Source organism: Pseudorasbora parva, chromosome 3 (assembly GCF_024679245.1).
Source record: "Pseudorasbora parva isolate DD20220531a chromosome 3, ASM2467924v1, whole genome shotgun sequence".
Classification (NCBI taxonomy): Eukaryota; Metazoa; Chordata; class Actinopteri; order Cypriniformes; family Gobionidae; genus Pseudorasbora; species Pseudorasbora parva.
Genome location: NC_090174.1, coordinates 42,277,895 through 42,300,397, shown reverse-complemented (window position 1 = coordinate 42,300,397; position 22,503 = coordinate 42,277,895). Strand labels below are relative to the sequence as shown.

Here is a 22,503-nt window from a genome sequence, read left to right as displayed (position 1 = left end):
TTTGGGTCATTGTCTTGTTGAAACAACCGTTTCAAGGGCATGTCCTCTTCAGCATAGGGCAACATGACCTCTTCAAGTATTTTAACATATGCAAACTGATCCATGATCCCTGGTATGCGATAAATAGGCCCAACACCATAGTAGGAGAAACATGCCCATATCATGATGCTTGCACCTCCATGCTTCACTGTCTTCACTGTGTACTGTGGCTTGAATTCAGAGTTTGGGGGTCGTCTCACAAACTGCCTGTGGCCCTTGGACCCAAAAAGAACAATTTTACTCTCATCAGTCCACAAAATGTTCCTCCATTTCTCGTTAGGCCAGTTGATGTGTTCTTTGGCAAATTGTAACCTCTTCTGCACATGCCTTTTTTTTAACAGAGGGACTTTGCGGGGGATTCTTGAAAATAGATTAGCTTCACACAGACGTCTTCTAACTGTCACAGTACTTACAGGTAACTCCAGACTGTCTTTGATCATCCTGGAGGTGATCATTGGCTGAGCCTTTGCCATTCTGGTTATTCTTCTATCCATTTTGATGGTTGTCTTCCGTTTTCTTCCACGTCTCTCTGGTTTTGCTCTCCATTTTAAGGCATTGGAGATCATTTTAACTGAACAGCCTATCATTTTTTGCACCTCTTTATAGGTTTTCCCCTCTCTAATCAACTTTTTAATCAAATTACGCTGTTCTTCTGAACAATGTCTTGAACGACCCATTTTCCTCAGCTTTCAAATGCATGTTCAACAAGTGTTGGCTTCATCCTTAAATAGGGGCCACCTGATTCACACCTGTTTCTTCACAAAATTGATGTCCTCAGTGATTGAATGCCACACTGCTATTTTTTTGAACACTCCCCTTTCAACTAATTCAACTAATTGCCCAATTGCACAGCCTTAAGAGCGTGCATATCATGAATGCTGGGTCTTGTTTGTTTTCTGACAATCTACTGAACCTACTGGTAACTTGTTTGCCACGTAGCAATAAAAAATATACTAAAAACCTTGATTATTCTGGTTAGTCACATTGTACTGCTATTATTTTGAACAAGACTGTATATACATAGACATCAGTGTTTCTATCCAAACTAGAAACTATGAATTATTGTAACTCAAATATCTAGTTCTGGCATGACACTCTAGATCGCACAAGCTAATACATCCTTAACTCATTTGTTGATCTGATTGAGCGATCCGATCACATCCTTATACAGTGCAGCTGATTGGCTGCCATCAGCGGCCAGTGAGCTGCGGCTCAATGTTCAAATGCTGGTAGTTTGCTGTTAGCAGGTGCACAGCGGGTGCTGTTAGCAGTGCACTTTCAGAAACCATCCACCTTCCCCAGCTCCGCCTGTATGGATCTGCTACAAGGCAACAGTGCCTCGGTGGTTCATGTAGGTTGTCTACAAACTGGAAGTTTGGTGGTTCAAACCCCGGTTCCATCTGACCAAGTGTCGAGGTGTCCATGACCAAGACACCTAACCCCAGCTGCTCCAGATGAGCTGGATGGCTCCTTACATTGCTGACAACGCCATCGGTGTATGAATGAGAGAATGCATGGGTGATGTGTGGCAGTATCTAAAGCGCTTTGGTGGCCATGGGTCTGTTGAAAGCGCTATATAAATGCAGTCCATTTATCATTTACCAAGGTTAATTCATGTATGGTACATGTGCAGAAGGAGCATGTCTTACATGCTCATGGCAACATCTGTGAATGTATTGGCAGTAGCCAGTACAGCAGCCGCGTAGCATATCTATTCCGCCTAGATCAAATACATTAACATTGCCATACCCATTACCATGCCAATCTCTATATAGAGAGTTGTCATGATAGAAATAATGATACTGTGTGGTTAAACAGACTGTGAAGCTGTTTCATACCTATATATATCGCAACTGCTCTCTCAAGCTCAGCAACAGCACCAATGCAGATTTGAATGTTCGCTGTGATCAGAATTTGTAAAGGTTTAATAGACATAGCCGAATTGCTGTGATGTGGGTATTTGAATCAAGATCACAACCTTTTATTGATTAATCGTGCAGCTCTACCTCTCAGAGTTCAGTATATAATGAGAGAGAATAAAAAACAAAACAATGTTTGCTCTGAAACATTGGTGTAACACAGATCAAATGCTTGTAATTGTTCCTCGGGAAAGATAGCATGTTAAGAAATTCAAATCTACATGCAATGGACACGCTTTTGCAGAAAGATCCTTGAATATAGATGTCGTATATGCCTTCATTTTTTATTTCTGAATTCTTGAAGTCTTTTCTTCATTGCTCTAATAGCGCTTTGTGCCTTGGCAGTTATGATAATTATTTATTTGGAGTTACGCTGGAGGGAGCTGCCATGCAGAGCGGGTGGAGAGAACATGAGCGTGTGATGGAGGATGACATTAATGTGCTATTAAAGCTTCTACCCCCTGAGCAAAGTGTCACATTCGCCACTGTGAGCTCAAGAATGCACACATGCACACAATGAGATGAGTCATTTGGAGGAGGTCAATCCAGTGCTTTATAACTTAGTTGAGAAATGACCTTTTACACATAGCCCTTTGGAATCTCACACTGTATAGACCCACATTAGTAATTCAAGTGGTCATTTAACTGACACTTTAGTATAAAGCAACTCTTATTATCTTGTTAGTCACCCTGGAGCAAGCTGGGGTTAAATGCCCTGTTCAAGGGCACAATGGGTCCTTTTTTTGTATATCTGCTGACAGTGAGAAAATTGGTTAAAAAAGTGTGCACGTGTGCGTTTGTGTAGTAATATAACAAAATCCACATACAATAATATATTTATGAAAAAAAATACATTTATTTTTATTTATATGATTATAGAAGGCAAAATTTGATAGAGGTGATGTGACTAGCATCTTTATTTATTTAGGGAGGGTGTTACAAGTGGCACTTTTACAATTTTACTTAGCAATTGTGCAACTTAATTTTCAAAGATTTCAGGTGTTTTTTATGGAGTTACATTTAAAATCCACTAAGCTCAAAATCTGAGGGGTATGTGCATCTTTAGTTTGTATAGGCATGGTTTTGGTGTGACATTCATTTTTAAAAGTACAAAGCTTTCTTTTAGGGCTCTTAATTTTTTATAAACTCAAATTTAATCTTAAGCTTAATTTGCAGGATAGCATGTCACAATTTGGCTACTTGAATACTTATTATTAGTATTATTATTATTATTAATTTTAGAACCTCATAGGATAAATGTTTACTTTCAGTTCTGTTGGTTGTTTAGGATGCCAAGCTGCCATTGGTTGTTTAAAGTACTTAAATAATTTATCCAGTCCAAATTCTTACACAAGCAAAAAAACTGACTTGGAATACACCAAATACTGTATGACTGGAGCAGCTTCATTTGCTGGTCCTCCGATGTCTGCCGCTCTCCATGGTGCTGAAATAATCTTTCTCTGCTACAGCGGGGGAGACCAAAGCTGCAAATCAATTGCTGGAAGCCTTTGCTGGAATCACATGGAACAAAACATTACACAGTTCTTGCTGTGCCATGTCCTGTTCTAAGTCTGTTCAAACAATGAAATACTACTAAAGTCATTCCCTGTGGCTGCTGCCATGTAAGCAGCTTTCTTTGAATCTAGCTAGTGAAGTTTTACGAAAGGAACCGGTGTAAAGCAAAGTGCATTAAAAGTGACTTGGAAATGTTGCTGATTGATGTGGTACTACTGTGAACTTGAAAGTGCGGTTCTTCTTGAGTACTGCTTTTCATATTATATGCTGTCACAACTATGTGCCACCGATCAAAACATCCTATTAGGATCTCCGATATATTTTAACATCAGGTTTTTAAGGTCACGTTCCTGTAGCGCACCTATTGTCTGGCTGTCGCTCATATAGGCTTACACAGACTTTACTGTATAACAGTCCATTGCGCACAGAGCACCAGAAGCATCCGCTTAGTGCATCTAATACTGCTTGAGCCAAAGCTTCAAATGATTGTCACGTCCTGTCAGTTTCTGACTCTTAAATCAAGTCTGTAGCTGTGCCACATGTTGCAGCTGAGGCAGACTGGATTAACTAGCTCTAAATAAAGCTTAGAGGAGACCTGATATCTGTGGTGTTTGTTTTGTTTTTTACTGACATAGTTAGATCTCATCCTGACCATCTAGGTCATTGTCTAAAGCCAATACACAATTCCACTAGGAGTGACAGTTTGTGTAGTTCTTGGCTGTAAGAACGTTCAAAGTCATGGGTATGATTTTCAACACATGGACTGATGTAGTTTATGTCCTGAATGCACTGAAGTATATATACTGCCAAATAGGGTTTGAACAAAAAAAAATATTTTTTTAAATATTGTGCAAATAAAACTATCAGTGTATAATATAACACAGTGTATAATATATACTAGATTCTAGTGAAAAGCCATTTGTCTGTACACTGTGTGAGACGTGACAAAATCTATCAAAAATCACATCCAATCTTAATGCTGTGTAGCTGGGTTATCTGCACTCGCAATTAAATGGATATGTAATTTATATACAGGCAAATCAAAATGCAGACACCTTTAACATTTTCTCACATTATCACAGATTATTCGCTATAGTATAGAAAATATTAATAAAATATGACAAAAACTCCAAACAAATTCATATTGAAAATATCAGATAACTTTGATAGAAAGGTATGTAAATAATCAACCAATCAGCTGTCAGCTGTTAAATTTGAGTAAGAACAATTAGATAATAGCAATTTAGGTCAACCGTTTACCAAGAAATGACTCATTTTGTTTAGTCTGTGATGTAAAAGGTCACATTTAACAGTTAAAGAAAAAAGCTAAACATGGTCAGGTCAAAGTGTCTTAATAATTTTTGATCAATTTTACTGGTAGTCCATCGTATGAAGATTCATGAAGTCTGAAGTATGAAGTCCATCGTATTTTTGTGTATGATATGTCATTTTACTTTATTTTCCTATCCTCACTTACATAAATAAACTATCTACTGCACTCACTAGTAAAAAAATAAACCTGGTGTCTGGTGTACCCTAGGATAGGCCGTGTTATCCTAATAGGCAACATGGGCTGCAGCCCAAGGCCCCGAACACCAGGGACACCGAGACAATTTTTTTTTGCGTTCTTTTTGGGGGGGGGGATCACGGTAATTATGTGTATGTTGAGCATCGATGTCACACTCGTGAATCGATTCACAACGGACACCCAGTACATCATGTCGAAATAAAAATGTAAGAAAATATGACAGTGGCGGGGGCGAATCTAGCGGGATGGCAACTGCCACCCTAAGAAAGACCATTGCCTCCCCGTCTGCCACCCCAGCAAGCAGCTAGTGTTTCTTAAATTCCCAATGTATAAAATATTAATTGTTTCCTCTACTGATTTACATCAGATGGCTCTTCAAATGTGATGAGATAATAGCAAGAAAACACGTCTTTTCATTATTGTGTAGTAGTCCAACAAATGACTCCTATGAACTGCTTAGATCTGCAATGCAAATAGTTTGAACACGAATAGATGACTCTATCGCATGTTTCACTCATAGTCCGTTTGCAGTGCTTATATAGGCCTGTATATTTTTTCCCCATCCCAATGTTAACAGATTACAGCTTTCACAATGCACACGGATGCAGTCCATTTCAAGGAGCAGTGCGCTCCTTGTCAATCTTTGTCATAATACACTTGTTTGTTCACACTGAAACACGTGAATGTCTTGTTTCCTTTTATTTATTATAAAGGTCTTAGGTCAATTATCCAATTTTGTTTTCAGGATGGCTATAAAGTGCTCACAAAATTGTCTTCAAACTCTCATTAAACGTGTATTATCATTGTCATGCTTTGTGTTGTTTTTCCAGCCTTCTGTTTCGAAAAACTCAGATTTACATGTCTGGGTTAGGACTGTAATTCCACAAGGTCCACTTAAAGTAAAATAATGCAGTATACTGTATATATTATTATTATATTTAATATCTAAACAGAATCTCTTTATAATTGTATTGTGACCCAGATATCAATATAACCTTGTATTTGCAGGTCCCTGCTGAGTTGTTGTAAAAAGTGATGCTGACAGATGAAAACTTGTCAGCCAGTTCTCTCTGGAATATCACCCATCACCTGTCGATATTCCAGCAAGAAATTGGACTTTCTAACAGAGAGAAAGACCATCTCCTATTAACATATTTTTATCTATCAGACAGGATTATGCACCATCATCAGTCATGATTTTCTTGCCTGCCGGCTGCCACTGAGTTTTATCCCCCACACTATGCTGTTGATGGAACATCTCGGCTGGGGAATGATGAATAATGTCTGTGTCTCTCAGAGTGTCCATGAAACACAGGCGTCTGTCTCGCTTTGTTTACCCCTGACTAACAGTACCATGTAGAGTCAGCTCAGAAGTGAAGGCAATCTGCTTTCATGATCAATAAACCTGTGGGACAGACAGGATACACCACGCTGTCCTGGTTTGCTTTTTTCTCTGCAGTGCCATTCATTTTTGGGAGAAAACCAATTTAAGAAGGCACTTGATTAAATGAGATGTTAGCGTTTCGCCTCCCCGCTCTCCCATGACTCCTTTCCACAGTGGCTGAAAGCTGCTCATTTATTAAAGGAAGGATCACATCCAATTCTGCTAAATCAGACGTAAGTTCCTTATGTGGTGCGAACAACATTCGTTTTGTGTCATCATCTCAGCAGGATCTGTCTTTAAAGATTTGTGTTCATTAGCGAAACTTCATTTTGTTAACAACGTAATGACGGAAGGTGAATTTTGGCAAACCTACAACATAATTGTAATGCACTGAACGACATATTTTCAAAATTGATTCGACTGTGGGTTGTCTGAATGACTATTTAGTAGTTGCTCTTAAAGAGATTTCAATTTTCCTCTTTCTTCTGAGAACACAAAAGAAGATATTGAAAATATGTCTCTCTTTTTGAGATTGGACCCCAACATTGCCAATAATTATTTGGCCAAGTCTCGCTTTCTGTTTTAGGGAAATTACGAAATGCAAACAAATGTTTCCCCCTTCTGAAGCATTTTGGTTTATTAAAACAAAAACATATTATGGTGGTTACCCTCAACACAAAAATTGTGTGTTTAATAATAAAAATTACAATATACCATGACTGACTTATTAACTTGAATTTATTATCGTTTTGTTTTGTTTTGTTGTATGTCTTATAATAATGTGCTATTGAAATGGTTGCAATAATGATTTTGCACATTTTATTTCTAATTATGATTTTATTATTAAATGACTTGCATTGTGGTTTTGGATTGAACATGTTCTACTACAGACCAGTGTGGCCTTTTCCAAAAGCACTGTAAGCCTAAGTAGATTGACGGACCATTGCAACCAATGGTCTCTGCAATCAGCTTAACTTACAATGCCTTTGCAGCCCATATCTCTGGATCCATACATCACATTCAAGTTCAAGTTCAGTTTGTATAGCACGTTTAAAAACAGCCACAAGGTGGACCAAAGTGCTTTACACTACAAGTTAAATAGTTAAGATAATTAGAAGAAAACAGACAAAAAAACAAAACGATACATTATAAAATATTAAAAGCCAATGAAAAGAGATGTGTTTTGAGGCTGGATTTGAATGCGGAGAGACACATTAAATATATATTTATCAAAAGAGTAAAGGATCAATGCACTACTTGATTAATTTTTGTGTTTATTGCCCTAAAGAGTCACAAAATGAAAATAATTAATTTCCCCTTGTTTTTCGTCAATGTGTCCATTGAATAGAAGTGTGATTACACTGAACAAGAAGAAACATGGGATGTTGGTTGCTGGTTTGCTGGTTCCCATGCTCTGATGGACCAGCATAAGCTATGTTTTGGCATGCTTAGGACCAGCTTGGGATGATGTTGTGTTGGTGGACCATGTGTTTTTTGGGTGTTGGTATTTGCTCAGCAAGATCAGAGCAAAACGTGTGTGTTAAATATCACGTTTCTCACAAGTTTGTGCTTGTAGTTAAATAAAAACCAAGACAATTTTCCAAATTAATTTTAATAAATAATTTAATAAAGAAAACACATGTTGCTGGTTACATGTTTACTGGTACGCAGTAAAATCCTCAGTGTTAAACACTGCTCAGTTTTCATATGGCCCCAATCTATAGAGTAAAAGTAACACTAAGGCAGTGTTGCAGTTAATGAAATAAAGTAGATTCACACTACAATGATTGAGCATTAGTGATGACACCTGTGATTAACAAGAAAACACACTGAAGTTAAGAGGAATACAGAAGACAGAAACACAACAACTACAACTGACTTACAGCCACACAACCTTAGATGACATCCGCTGCAAATAAAATCAATATCTCACAAGAGGGTGTTTAAAAAACAGCATTGCCATATTCACTTATTAGTTTGGCTTTATTTATTTCATATGGTACATGTACAAAGGTTGTCAAAGCCCAGTTAGGCATTTGGCCATTGAATTTGGTTGAATTAATTCTCTTTCAGCAATTGTTGAAAGTGCTTGTTATCATTAATTGTTAACAATATTTCATGCTCTTGACTGCAATGACAGACCCTTTACCATGTGCACTTTTTGGAATCAGTGACTGACAGCTAGATTTTGACACACAAGTGAGTTCCCAAATATGAAAGTCTTTAAAAACAGCAGCTTTCAGTTTTGAACTCTCATTATCAAGTTATTAAAGGAGTAGTTCACTTCAGAGTTATAATTTATCATTTTAAAGATCGCGTAGAGCCCTTTGAAGCTGCATTGAAACTGCAATTTGGACCTTCAAACCGCTGTACCCCACTGAAGTCCACTATACAGAGAAAAAATCCTTAGATGTTTTCCTCAAAAACCTTAATTTCTTTTCAACTGAAGAAAGACAGACATGAACATCTTGGATGACATGAGGGTGAATAAAATATGAGGAAATTTGATATGAAGAACTCCTTTGACTGTCCAGTTGAAAGAGCTCTTCTCTTACTGAACAAAATGCTTATTTTTTTGCAACGTACACAAGCTCTTTTTAACAGATTTACGTACAGATCCTTTAAAACCAGAGAAACTTACTTTGAGCAACATTGATTAATAATGTAATCATAACTAAAATCATTAAAATGCAGTTCTACTTTCAGCAGAGGAAACTAAATAAATCACAAAGTAATAATCATATAATTTAATAAATCATATGTTTTAACCTTATACATTTTACTTTTATATCATTAAAATGTTAAATACAGAAACGTGCAAGTAAAAACAATTGAAAAATTGTCACCAAGACACTGCTTGCATACAGACAGCTGGCCTATTCACACTCAACCCAGCAAGACCATGTTGGGGAAACATCTTCACCGCTCCGTTTTACTTGAGATCAGCATGAATATGCTGGTCCACCAGCTAGACCAGCATCATACTAGCTTAAACCAGCATTTATGATAGATTTTTCTGCAGGGTTTGTCTATATTTAGTTGAGGGTGGTGAATTTGTTGCAAAAGTATTGCTTTGATGGCTGGAGCAGTGGTGCTTTAAAGGGGATGAATATAGAGAGGGATTCCGTATGTTGACAGTCCGGCAGTTACTGTTACTAAACTCAAAAGTGCAGACACTTCCAGCATGATAAACCCCTTCATCCCTTCCCCTGCAAAAAAAAAAAAATATTCAGAATATAAACTTTCTTGTCCAACAGACTAGTCAGCCATTAATATTGCAATATTTTTTTCTCAAAACAACTAACTAGAAATGTCACTTCTTCTTCTATCTCCCCGCACTGGGGCTCACCCCAATCTCACAAGAAAAAAAAATGTTTCAAAATGAGCTGAGCCTTCTTGAGCTGATCTGTTTACATAAAATGCATGCCATCCTTTTATCTTTAAGCTGCAATAGTAATCCCTGTATAGTTTGCTTGCACTTCAGTCAGATTTATTTGATATTTATCTGGTTAAAGTGTTCAGATATGGTCCTTGGCACTGTTGTTAGGAGACGTACATTACATGAGCATTCCAGATTAAAGAGTAATGTTTGACAGTGGAAGTGGAAGAGCAAACAATCTGGATTGGTTATTGTGGTTTTCAACATATAGCATAAAATTCCATTTGATCCACAAGTCTGTAGGGTATAGGGATACTGCAGATAAAAGGTAGAAGATGAAACCAATTAACAGTGAAATCCTTTACTAATGCAACACATCTGCAAAGTCTTCAGGTTCACACCAGGAAAGCCAGACATTTTGAAAGCCAAGGAACATCCAGTTGTATCGCCATAGTTTTAAAGATCATAGATTTGAAAGTTTGAAGGGTTCAGGTTGTGACAATCTCATCTGAAGATATATGGCTTAAATGAAGCCTCAGGGGTAACGAGCATGCTTGGCTCTTGTGCTTTTACACTAATGCAACTTCAGCTAGCTATTTTCATCTTGCTAACGATCTGTGGCACAGACAACAAGGAAGGACCTCATGGGAGAGGGGGGGAAAAAACGTTTTTTTCACCAGTAATGCACTCAAAAACTTGGAGCAGAGAGACATGAAACTGAAGTTATGTAGGGCGGCTCGTGAAGGGAAAAGCAACCCGAGGCCATTAAATTTTTCACTGGTCTTACAGATTTTTTTTTTAAAATAACAATGCATAAGATATTTTTAAACTTCAGTCTTAGAATTCAGTGAGTTCTGGTACCCTTTTATCCTTCTGATAGCCAGTGTATATTCTTACAGTCGATTGTCATTAAGCACACTGAGTGAAGTGACCAAAACACTGAAAATCAATACTTAATGGGCTCTGACCTGAAGTGAATTCAGATCAAGATGTTAATGCTTTCTGTTTCTCGTTATACAGGGCTGAAAATCCGCGAAGTGACGATCAATGTTACTAGGCAGCAGGTGGAGGATTTCCATGGTCCAGAAGACTATTGGTGCCTGTGTGTGGCTTGGAGTCACCTAGGAACTTCGAAGAGCCGTAAGGCCACAGTGAGGATAGCCTGTAAGTATTCTAGGTCAGGGGAACCTGAGTGGTCTCCAAGTGATTAAAAAAATACAAAATGTATTTAAAGGGTTAGTTCAAATATAAATGAAAATGATCATTAATGACTCACCCTAATGTCGTCCACACATCTTTGGAACACGGTTTAAGATATTTTTTATATCTTCAATCCGCGTTCACGACTGTGCAGTCTCCCTCAGACTATAAACGAAGCTCGCTCACACCAGATAACACGTCAGCAGCGTCACGGCGCAGTCGCAAACGCGGATTGAAGACATACCCAGAAGACAATGGATAAGACAATGCTGAATAGTCGTAGTTCTGTAACTAACAAACTGATGTCACAAATGGACTACTTTGATGATGTTTTTATTACCTCTCTGGAAAGTAATAGTATACCGTACATACATACATGGAGGAACAGAAAGCTCTCGGACTATAAAATATCTTAAACTGTGTTCCGAAGATGAACAAAGGTTCATCACAATTTTGGGTGAACTAATCCTTTAAGGATGGGAAAACAAAATTAAGGAAATTGTATTATTATGTATAATTTGTATTGAAAAATGCTAAGATATCACTGAATAATGTAAGGGACCTAGGTATCAACAAGTTTGAAGTCAGAAGTTAATTTTATTTAATTAGTCCTTAAATTCTCTCGTTTCTGTGCCGTCTGGCCAGCACAAGAGCAATCTCCCCGGCACATGCTTTCTCTCTCTCTCTCTCTCTCTCTCTCTCTCTCTCTCTCTCTCTCTCTTCTCTCTCTCTCTATCTCTCTCTCTCTCTCTCTCTCTCTCTCTCTCTCTCTCTCTCTCTCTCCTCTCTCTCTCTCTCTCCTCTCTCTCTCTCTCTCTCTCTCTCTCTCTCTCTCTCTCTCTCTCTCTCTCTCTCTCTCTCTCTCTCTCTCTCTCTCTCTCTCTCTCTCTCTAGCATTTACTTACCTGAGACTGATTTAGACAAAAAAACTTGCATGCTAATTCTGAAATGCAATTAATGCGATTTTTGAAATGCGATCACATGCTTTTCCAATGGGAACTGTTCCAAAACCACATTTCTCATGTGCAAAGTATGTGTTTCACATCTGTTCCACGTGTGACCACATGTGGGTTTTCTGTAACATAAACACATAGATAAAACAGAGGCAATAATAGAGGTTAATGCACTAACCCCCAGTTTCACAGATAAGACTTGAGCTATTCCCAGACTAAAATGTATGTTTGAGCTGTTTTAACTGAAAGCAAATTGCACTGGCATATCTTTTAAATATGTCTCTGCCATTGTTTTATCTCAAGATTAACACCAGTAATGTTTTTTTTCTAAGGCACTTTTATAAAACCAACATAAATGCCCTAATTGAACTAAAGCCTAATACTGACTTAATCTGAGCCCCGTCTGTGAAACCAGGCTTAAATGCGTTAAATCTGAAGGCATATTAAAATCTATTAACAGCCTTAGTAAGTTTTATTATTATTCACTATGATTATCATAATTTATTCTCTTTTGCTATCAATTAATAATTTTATTTCACTTGAATACAGGGTGTTTTTATCATGCCTAAAGAATTTTCCTAGTGTTTTCTTTCTACAAATTGAAAGATTTTTGCATTATACAGGAAACAAAACATCTATTGCTGTATAAGCATGAAACTGAAATGAACCAATGACACCTGCAACTCTAGCAGATGGCCGGAGCTCCATTGAGAATGTCTGCACTCTGCAGCTCTTTTGCCCTACCATTCTAAGGTTGCCAAAACCAAGGGCAGGGGGCATAGAGAGAGCAGGATGCGAAGCGGCGAAAGCGATTGGCATAGATAGGCCAAATATCGGCTCGGACTCTGCCCGCTGTGACAGCTGCCTCTTATCTTTTCAAACAGACCTTCGCAAAAACTTTGAGCAGGATCCTCAAGGGAAGGAAGTGCCAATCAAGGGCATGATTGTGCTGCATTGCCGTCCCCCGGAGGGAGTGCCCATGGCAGAGGTAAGATCCGTCCTCTCAGCCTCTGACATCATTCCCACAGGGAGGATATCTAGGAAGGACAGTACATGCTCTCTGCTGACTGTTTTAAACATCTGTACTAAGTAATGCCAGTTTCTGTGCTAAAAGGGAAAGTTCACCCAGATAATTGTAATTTACCCAGCCTCATGTCATTACAAACATGTATGGCTTCCTTTCATCTATAGAACACAAAATATTTTTTAAAGAACTGCTTTGGTTCATTATATTGAAAGTCAATAGGGTCCAAAACAACATGGGACCGTATTGACTCTCATTGTTGGCACACTGTGACATTTTTCTAACTTCATAACTAATCTTCATCTAAAACAACATGGGACAACAACAAACTCAAACAATATTGATTTTCACTGTACAGAGAGAAAAAAACTGTGTTCAATGTTGGAAAGAAATTCATACAGATATTGTTTTGGTCCATATAATGAAAGTCAATGATGTCTAAAACAATTCGGGACTTCATTGTATGGATACATTTTACCTCAAAAATATCTCCTTTTGTGTGCCACACAAGAAAATAAGTCATACAGGTTTGGAATGACATGATGGACGGATTTCATTTTACAAACTATTCCTTTAAAAAGAACATTAACTTACTGTGCACTGACTGTTGTCATCAAATCTGATGGATTGATTTCAGTTTAAAACACGTTTGTGTGCAGTCAAGGGTCAAGTAAAGGACAAAAACGACAGGTCCACATATCATCGATTATGAGCTGGCAATATATCCATGTACATGTGTGTGTGATTATAGTTAGGGTTTGATTCTTGGCAGCCACCAATGCTTTGTGAATGATTCAGTGATAAAATGGAAGAGCTCTGCCAGCGTCTGTCTATTCGAGTGCACGTTGGACAGAAACAGAGGAAATCTGGGATGTACTTGAAGACAACAATCTCCCTTAAAGTACTTTGTCAACATAAATGGAGTCAGCTGTAAGAGGGGCTAGTGAATAATGTAGAGTGCAGACCAGCAATTGGCGATCGGGGTCCATTCCAGCACACCTCCGCCATGAAAAATTTAAATCCAAGCTGTGAGGGGGAGAGTGCAAAGATTTATACGGCATCATTTTACCAGCATGCTGGATGCTAACTCTCTCACTTTCTCTCTATCCCCCTCTCTTTCTTTCGGTCCTAGTGGACTGCATTTGTGGTTTAAACTGTCATAAACACCCCCTCTGAGAATTACTCTGTAGGATTTCTGTGGTCACAAAGCTAATGAGACTCACGTCTTTCTGGATAGTCAGTTTGTCATCACTGTTGGCTATTGAGATAATTAACCAGCCTGATCTCTGTTCTAATGAGCAAATATCATCTTGTTTTGAAGTAAATGCTGTTGCTGGTTATTGTTACTTAACATGCATTCTTATTAGGCAGAATGTCTGAGCTGCTTTATTTTATACAACAAAAGTATATGGTGTTTTACACAGCCCAGCTCCAAAACAGACATAAAGCATAATAAAAGTGACCGATACGACTATATTGTAATTGTTCTGTACTATACTCTGTTCATATAATAGCTTTGTGTGAGATAGAGACTGAAATTCAAGCCCTTATTCATTAATAATCTTCCCTCTCTTCACACAAAGCTATCAGGCTTCTGAAGACATATAGCAGTAGTAATATAAGCTTGACATATGAACAATAGTTATGTACATATATATATATACTGTTATATATATTGTTCATTTTCATTGGTTGTTTGTTGTACAGATAGGCGAAGTCTTTCATATTGCGCTGCAACTGTCAGTGTGAGTAGTGGGAAGTTCAGATCATTTTACTGACTCGGACCTTTGAGTCTCGTTCAGCAAAATTAATTAATCTTTTCTCTTTCCGTCTCTATGGGACTGACAGGAAGAACAAAAGACTCGGATCTCACCTGTCGATTCAGAATCAGAACCCATATGTTGCGTAATGCGCATGCACGGTCAACACAAAATGAACAAATCACTCTCTGACACAACTCAGTAGTCCCGAGTCATATTAAAGATTCGTTCAAATGAGCGAATCATTCATGAACGACACGCAACTAAGATTCAAAAATGGATATCCGGCAATTACATAATCAAAATTACATAATTATCCATTTGCAGTACATTTAGTCAGCTTGTGACACTTTTCAATCACTTATCAAGTGGACAAAGAGGCACTCTGGACATTGTTGTGATATTAATTAATCACAGGCAGCTGGTTTAATGTAGAGCGCATGTCGAAACCCTGTAAAAAAAAAAAGCTGCAATTGTGCAGTGCATTTTGTGTTCAAATGAAAAATTTGGGTTTTATTGTTTTTTTTAGATTAGCAAAATCGTCAGTTAAATTAACGTCGGCAGCCATTACACTTGTGGAAACTACAGTGCAACTTATATTGTCTTCTGTTAATGAAACTGAGTTTTGTTTAAATTAAAATATGTTATAGGCACCAAATTCATCCTTCTGTCGTTAATCTGCACCATTAGCAATTGGCAAAAACTGTAATCGACATCTATTTTGATAATCGATTAGTCGGCTTGAGTAATTTTTTAAGACAAAAGTAAAATTCTTTGATTCCAGCTTGTTTAATGTGAATGTGTTCTCTCGTATGTGCTCATATTAGCCACCTCGTAAAATTAGTATGAATTGCCGTGAGATCGGGCTGCATACACCGTTAGGCCGTCGCCCACCTTACCATGACCGCGATGCGGTCACCCAGAATTTATAGTTTACCCACCTCTTTTTTTTTTTTTTACCACTACACCTTTGCATGTATGTGTGTGTGTGTGTGTGTGTGTGTGTGTGTGTGTGTGTGTGTGTGTGTGTATATATATATATATATATATATATATATATATATATATATATATATATATATATATATAAATAAATAAATAAATAATATACACTCCCTGTATATATATATATACAGGGAGTGCAGAATTATTAGGCAAGTTGTATTTTTGAGGATTAATTTTATTATTGAACAACAACCATGTTCTCAATGAACACAAACTCATTAATATCAAAGCTGAATATTTTTGGAAGTTTTAGTTTTTAGTTTTAGCTATTTTAGGGGGATATCCGTGTGTGCAGGTGACTATTACTGACTTGTTACAACTTAACAAAAAACAAATATATACCCATTTCAATTATTTATTTTTACCAGTGAAACCAATATAACATCTCAACATTCACAAATATACATTTCTGACATTCAAAAACCAAACAAAAACAAATCAGTGACCAATATAGCCACCTTTCTTTGCAAGGACACTCAAAAGCCTGCCATCCATGGATTCTGTCAGTGTTTTGATCTGTTCACCATCAACATTGCGTGCAGCAGCAACCACAGCCTCCCAGACACTGTTCAGAGAGGTGTACTGTTTTCCCTCCTTGTAAATCGCACATTTGATGATGGACCACAGGTTCTCAATGGGGTTCAGATCAGGTGAACAAGGAGGCCATATCATTAGATTTTCTTCTTTTATACCCTTTCTTGCCAGCCACGCTGTGGAGTACTTAGACGCGTGTGATGGAGCATTGTCCTGCATGAAAATCATGTTTTTCTTGAAGGATGCAGACTTCTTCCTGTACCACTGCTTGAAGGTGTCTTCCAGAAACTGGCAGTAGGACTGGGAGTTGAGCTTGACTCCATCCTCAACCCGAAAAGGCCCCACAAGCTCATCTTTGATGATACCAGCCCCAACCAGTACTCCTCCTCCACCTTGCTGGCGTCGGACTGGAGCTCTCTGCCCTTTACCAATCCAGCCACGGGCCCATCCATCTGGCCCATCAAGACTCACTCTCATTTCATCAGTCCATAAAACCTTAGAAAAATCAGTCTTGAGATATTTCTTGGCCCAGTCTTGACGTTTCAGCTTGTGTGTCTTGTTCAGTGGTGGTCAACTTTCTGCCTTTCTTACCTTGGCCATGTCTCTGAGTATTGCACACCTTGTGCTTTTGGGCACTCCAGTGATGTTGCAGCGCTGAAATATGGCCAAACTGGTGGCAAGTGGCATCTTGGCAGCTGCACGCTTGACTTTTCTCAGTTCACGGGCAGTTATTTTGCGCCTTGGTTTAGCCACACGCTTCTTGCGACCCTGTTGACTATTTTGAATGAAACGCTTGATTGTTCGATGATCACGCTTCAGAAGCTTGGCTATTTTAAGACTGCTGCATCCCTCTGCAATATATCTCACTATTTTTGACTTTTCTGAGCCTGTCAAGTCCTTCTTTTGACCCATTTTGCCAAAGGAAAGGAAGTTGCCTAATAATTATGCACACCTGATATAGGGTGTTGATGTCATTAGACCACACCCCTTCTCATTACAGAGATGCACATCACCTAATATGCTTAATTGGTAGTAGGCTTTCCAGCCTATACAGCTTGGAGTAAGACAACATGCATAACGAGGATGATGTGGTCAAAATATTCATTTGCCTAATAATTCTGCACTCCGTGTGTGTGTGTGTGTGTGCGTGTGTGTGTGTGTGTGTGTGTGTGTGTGTGGAAATGGAGCCGTTTATTGAACCTTTTGAAAATTGTTTTGTTGTTGTTGTCGTCGTTGTTGTTGTTGTTGTTGTTGTTGTTGTTGTTGGGGATACATCAGGCTTTTATGACATATGAGAATATGGAATGATCAAATTCTGATAGCTTACTCGTGTTTAAATGTGTATTTTTATGATCAAAGCTCTAGTTTTTATTGTTGGGAGCAAATCATATAATGCAACAAAACACAATGATGATTGAGAGCTGTACAAAAAGCATTCCTGAGTGATTTATCATGATATTCACAGTTTTAACATTGTCCAATATCCAGTATAGTATTCATCTTGACACATTAGTTACAATATAAAAGTAATCTTTGTTTTATTTATAATAAAACACATTTTTTATTTATATTTATTATAAATAATATTTCTCAGTGAAAAGACATGTGTAACCACGACTTGAAGGTGGATGTTTTTAGATTCATACTAAAGCTATTTATCAGACAAAGAAAGATATGTAGTAGCTTTTGTACAACAGGTTTTTCAGAAAAGTGTATTTGGTCAATTATAGACCTTGTAAATTTGCATTTTAAATATAGTACAGCAAGGTTTTATGGTTATTTGTGTTTTTGGCATCTTTAGTCTATCTAAAGTCTACACTATCTAAAAGTGTATGGAAAACAAAAGCTTGGACATTCTGCTTAATTTCTCCTTTAGTAAAAAAAAAAAAACAACAACAACAGAGGGTTAGAATGAGCATAAAAAAATGACACCTGTGGTAATCTATTCCATTAAATTGGTGCGATGTCCTTTTAAATAGTAGCAGTATTAATGTGTTGAATCTGAGTGGTGAATTAAACTGTAATATGATCCTGTGTCTACGCAGGGGGGCTGCTCAGCACTGCGGTAATTACAGCTTAAACACAAAAAACTCTGAGATGACCTTTTAGAAAGAGAACAAGTTTTCTGTTTTAGAGCTAAACTGTAACTGTAAATGGGTTTCCCCAGAGAGCTGCTTAAGCCTTTCTGCATAGTTGGTCTAGACTCTGTTATCATAAAAATCTTCTTAATGAGATTATGCACTCTGAATTTGCTACTGTGGAGTAGTTTATTTGGCCAACAGAGATTTTACTCCCAAAACTTTTTGTGAAATATATTACTTTTGCCTAGAAAATGGTCTCACCTTCCCTTTTGCTGTGTTTTCTTTTCCAGCTATTGACTTGGAAATCTTTAAGAGGATATACATTTGTATACATAGAGATTTTAAGTATCTTGCTTGTAGAAAAGATCATGCAGCATGTTTCTCATTTAAAAGTTTAAATCAACTCTTAAATTATTTGCTAAAATACCAGTGTTTTCAATCAAAAGACAGATATTTTCACATGAACTCTTCAAATTCATCTTAGGACAAATTATTCGAGCCTTTCGAACCACATATATAGCTCCATAACCTTAATGTCTTGTTTTTGTCTTTTTTAGGACACAGGCTTTTTAGCAAAATCATTCCAAACTGGAACCAACTTGATACTTCAATGAAACATAATTGAGATCGCCATTATTATTTTTTCTAATTACTTAAAAGCATCAAGAGCTTCATTCTCTTCAAAAAGCAATCGCTCAGAGCTCATTTCATGTGTTCCTACCTGTTTCCTGCTTTTTCTCTCTCCTGTCCATTTCTAGCCACCATGAAAGTGAGTGATGATCGCAATGATCTAACAAGCCAATTACAGGCCGTTCGGAGCTGGGTGGTATCCTGTCTCTATGTGTTTAGCTGTGATAAGGCTGATCTGAAAGGAGTGGTAATGTGGTTGTGTGCGAATGAGAGGAGTGGATGAAAGGCACAACTCTGTGCGTTGCCTTTATTTCGTATTATTGACCAGCATAATCCTAGAAGTGTTTGCACAGCATTTTCCTCTGTGTTTGCCAGGTCTGAGGTTTTGCTGAGGTTAATTCCGTGTGTGTGTATATGTATTCGTGCGTGCGTGTGTGTTTTATTATTATTTTAAGGATCATAATTTTAATTCAAAGTGCATCAAAGGATAACAAAGCTTGGGTATAAATTGGAATTTGACTTTGAAATTGAGATGTTAAGAATAAGAAAACAATGAGTCTGCAAATAGAATTAATTTGTAGATTGAGACCGCAGACACATTAATTTAACTGGGATGACTTGGATTACAGGGACAAGTTCAACCCATGAACTGACCTTACTATAGAGAGGATTGCTGATTTAGAGTGACCAAGACCATTTTGTGAAAATTGATAGGCAGTAATATATTGGCATGTGAAATGCCAATCACGTTCACGCTTGAATTTTGGAATGTGTTTTAGATATACAGTACATCTAGAAAGAAATGCAAGTATGTTCTTATTGTTAATTTATTATATAAACTTTGGTATTAAATTATTAATCACACTTCCAAAAAGAAAAAGTCCAATAAATCCTGTATGATGCCAAGCTAAACTCTGTGCTAGTGAATATTTTATGTTGGTATACAGGTCAATGGGAATTGCAAAATGGAAATATTTTGCTCAAACTTTATACCAAGGTAATTTCAAGACAAATACTTGGTAATGTTTTGATTAGTTATTGATCTACGATGGGATGGCAGTGTCTTGCATTAGTTACAAGTTCAAATTCCTCATTTAGTCATATACAAGTAAGACACTTAATTGGAATAATCTCTGTAACAAAAGGGGAGTTGTTGAAATACCACACTAATAAGTAGGACTTGTTATCCAAAATGTAATAAAACAAGTTTAAGTAGAATAGCAGCTGACATCTCAGTAAAACAGGGATGGTGTTAAGTTAATAGTCCATCAGATCAGATCCATGATTTCAGAGCCCTGGCATTTCTGCAGTTAAGTACTTAAGCTTTAATAGCACTATTCACAACTCACTGTAACATTACAGCAGTTTACTCGCCCTGAGAACTTGGCAGCCCTTGAATTACGTGAAAAATTGGATCGTTTTCAGAAAATGCAGACACTTTGTGTTGCCCACACTCTCTATCTCATTGTCTGCTCTTTCTCAAGACTGGAGTTAGCCCTTCCTGCCAAGTTCTTCCAAGGGTCCCAAAGAATGATTCTGCCATAAATAAACTCCAGAATCTTAGTTAATTATCATCTTTTATGGATCTCATTTCATACGCATAGAAACTATCCAATCACAGCCAATGTTTTAGATGTCTTGCATATGGAGGTTTTTAAAGTACCATAGCAAAACAGCATGTTTCAGTCTAAATGTCTTCAGGTGAATTAATTTACTCAAGCATATTTTTTAGATGCAAGTTTGTTTAAGCTTGTTGTAGTTTGTTTAAACTTAATACTCATTTTCAAGTATGATTTGTATACATCATCATTATACCAAAGAAGAAAACAAAAGCATTTGCAGTAATTCAGATTTAGCTGTCTGCACTATCAAAGGTTGGTGTCAAAATCAATTTCAAAGTGATTGTAGGTGTGTCTGCTTGTGTCGGTCTTGTCAATGTGTTTTGCGTGAGTGGGTTTGATTGAATTCACAGTCAGCGAAGCGGCGTTATATTTCTGCTCCCTGAGGGCCATCTATCAGAGCTGTTTAATCTTAGTAATTACCCTGCTGAAATATGAAGCAGTTTCAACAGCCTCTTCTACACTGTTACACACAAACATGCTTCACAGGTAAAAACTCCTCTAACACCAACTGCACAAGCCGATCCAAATATTTTGGATATCTTCATTTTTAAGATTACTGAGTTCAAAAACATGTTCCTGTGTGACAGAAGAATAGCCTCTGTGTCTGTGATAATGGTTAGGTCTTCACTTCGGCTGATCTTTTCCTGTCAACAGGGCCTTAATCAGTCAGGATAGAGGCACTAATGAAATCATGAGATCCTCTTGAGACTGTGGAAACTCCTCCGTCAGCCCCTGCCACTGTTAGCCATGCTGTAATTGAAACAAATGTGCCAATTAGGCCATTCATTTCTCACATCTTCTGCCACACATTCACCCAGCTAATTTGTATTTGTCCCCTATACCTTTCCTCTTCTCACTGCCTCACTTCCTCTATCCTGTCTTTCCCCTCTTCTTTCTCCCTCTCCTCTTCATTTCTGTGCTCTGCACCTTTTCAAAGGCTGAGGGGCAGTGGTGCTCAAGAATGCAGAGCATGGCAAATGTCTCAACAGAGCTCTGCTTTCACTGTGTGCTAATTGCCCATTTCAACCTGAAAACTTGAGTAAATACATTAGAGAAGTGCGCTCTCCCCTTCAATACACAAGTAGTATGACTCCCTGCTGAAAACCACCTTAAACCGGGTGATTTGTTGGTCTTAGCTGGCTGGCCAGCTGTCTTCATGGTCTGACTAACTGAAAAGTTCCCCAAATCCCATTTAAACAAGCACGGTATACCTGGCTAATAGGGTTGTCCAAACTGGGAGAACTAAGCAATTTATTTCCCTGCAAAAAAAAAAAAAAAAAAAAAAATGGTGGCAACATTTTAATTTTAAAGTGAACTTAATAAATAAATAAAACACACACACACACACACACACACACACACACACACACACGCACACACGCACACACACACACACACACACACATATAATGTTTTCAAACTAATTTCAAACTAATTTCAATATTTTATTCAGAATACAACATAGATGACATCAAATGTTTAAATTGAGAAAGTGTATCATTTTAAGGGGGAAATACATTGATTTTAAATTTCATGGCATCAACACATCTCAAAAAAAGTTGGGACAAGGCCATGTTTACCATTGTGTGGCATCCCCTCTTCTTTTTTTATAACAGTCTGCAAACGTCTGAGGACTGTTGTCCCATTCTTGTCTAATTCAAGCTTGTAGTTGCTCAACTGTCTTAGGTCTTCTTTGTTGCATATTCCTCTTTATGATGAGCTAAATGTTTTCAATGGGTGAAAGATCTGGACTGCAGGCTGGCCATTTGAGTACCCGGATCCTTCTTCTATGCAGCCATGATGTTGTAATTGATGCAGAATGTGTTCTGGCATTTTAATGTTGGAAAATGCAAGGCCTTCCCTGAAAAAGACGACGTGTGGATGGGAGCATATGTTGTTCTAGAACTTGGATATACCTGTCAGCAGTTAT

The 22,503-nt window shown here is 37.7% G+C and overlaps 1 protein-coding gene across 1 annotated transcript in view; it reads left to right on the top strand.

Annotated features, from left to right (window-relative positions):
- The window catches only part of unc5db (unc-5 netrin receptor Db), a 201,457-nt gene that overhangs the window by 119,761 nt on the left and 59,193 nt on the right, over positions 1–22,503 (top strand). The window contains exons 3-4 of the mRNA XM_067438934.1: positions 10,785–10,928; positions 12,802–12,905. Of these exons, the coding sequence (XP_067295035.1) occupies positions 10,785–10,928; positions 12,802–12,905 (248 nt within the window). The remainder of the gene's footprint in view (positions 1–10,784; positions 10,929–12,801; positions 12,906–22,503) is intronic.